Here is a 959-nt window from a genome sequence, read left to right on the forward strand (position 1 = left end):
TTTTGAGCGGATGAAATGCTGTTTATGCTCCTCCTGGACATTTTTTTACAAGGACCGTCGCAGGGTCGACACTGAAATCTCAATCCGTATTCCGTTTCTTTTTCGTATTCGGAAAAATTAGCCGGACATTCGAGAGTGCACATATCCAAAATGGGTCTGAACGGAAAGGGTGATGCGATGTCTCTTTTTTCAACGTCCAACGGTTTCGTCATGTTAAAACATTCCGATTCCGTGACGCATCTTCGATCCAAATACTAAACGGAGAGGAAGAGTGAGAAAGAGAAAGAGAGAGATAAAAAAAAGAAAAACTCGTTCGAAAACCCCCCCATTGGATCCCATCGTAACCTACCTTGTACATATTTTCCGGACATTCTTGCGTGCAATCGTTTTTGAAAACGACATTTTTGCAAACGTAGCAATCCTTTGATAATTTTCCACTGCAACCCCCCAAACAAGATTCGTGACAACATTCTCCGTTTTCATCTTTGACGCAATCACGAAAATCTATAAAAAAAATTAAAAATTAAAACCGGAAATGGATAAAACGTCCATCTATTCATCGAGACAAAGTAATTATAATGTAAAAACTTAAAGATGATAATTATTATCATGCGATTTGTCCATTTTCTCGAATAATCCAAAGCAGACACGCAAATCGTTAAGATTTTTTTATAATTAACAACAGCCACAACAAAAACAACAACAAACACAACAAAAGAAACGATAATGATAATAATAATAATTATAATATTTAGAAAAAATATAAACGAATTAAATTATTCCGAGTAATCATTTCCTTCTTGTTTTCCAGTCTTTAAACACAAAATTTTTTTCAATTTTTTTTTTTTTACACGTCACAGTCAATCAGGAGGTTGTTTCGTTGGTAATCGAATCGAAAATCGATTAATCGATCGAATCGAACAAATCTCTACATTAAATATATTTTTCAAACTTTTCAT

At 34.0% G+C, this 959-nt stretch overlaps 1 protein-coding gene across 1 annotated transcript; it reads right to left on the minus strand.

The window, feature by feature from the left end:
* Phum_PHUM622280 (uncharacterized protein) lies at positions 1-358 on the minus strand (the record flags this gene model as incomplete). The annotated part of the gene is made up of 2 exons (XM_002433246.1): positions 1-254; positions 350-358. Coding segments are annotated over 2 exons (263 nt in total), but the record flags the coding sequence as incomplete, so codon positions are not given.
* Between the last annotated feature and the right edge of the window lie 601 nt (positions 359-959).

The sequence above is a fragment of the Pediculus humanus genome, genomic scaffold (assembly GCF_000006295.1).
Source record: "Pediculus humanus corporis 1103172109054 genomic scaffold, whole genome shotgun sequence".
NCBI lineage: Eukaryota > Metazoa > Arthropoda > Insecta > Psocodea > Pediculidae > Pediculus > Pediculus humanus.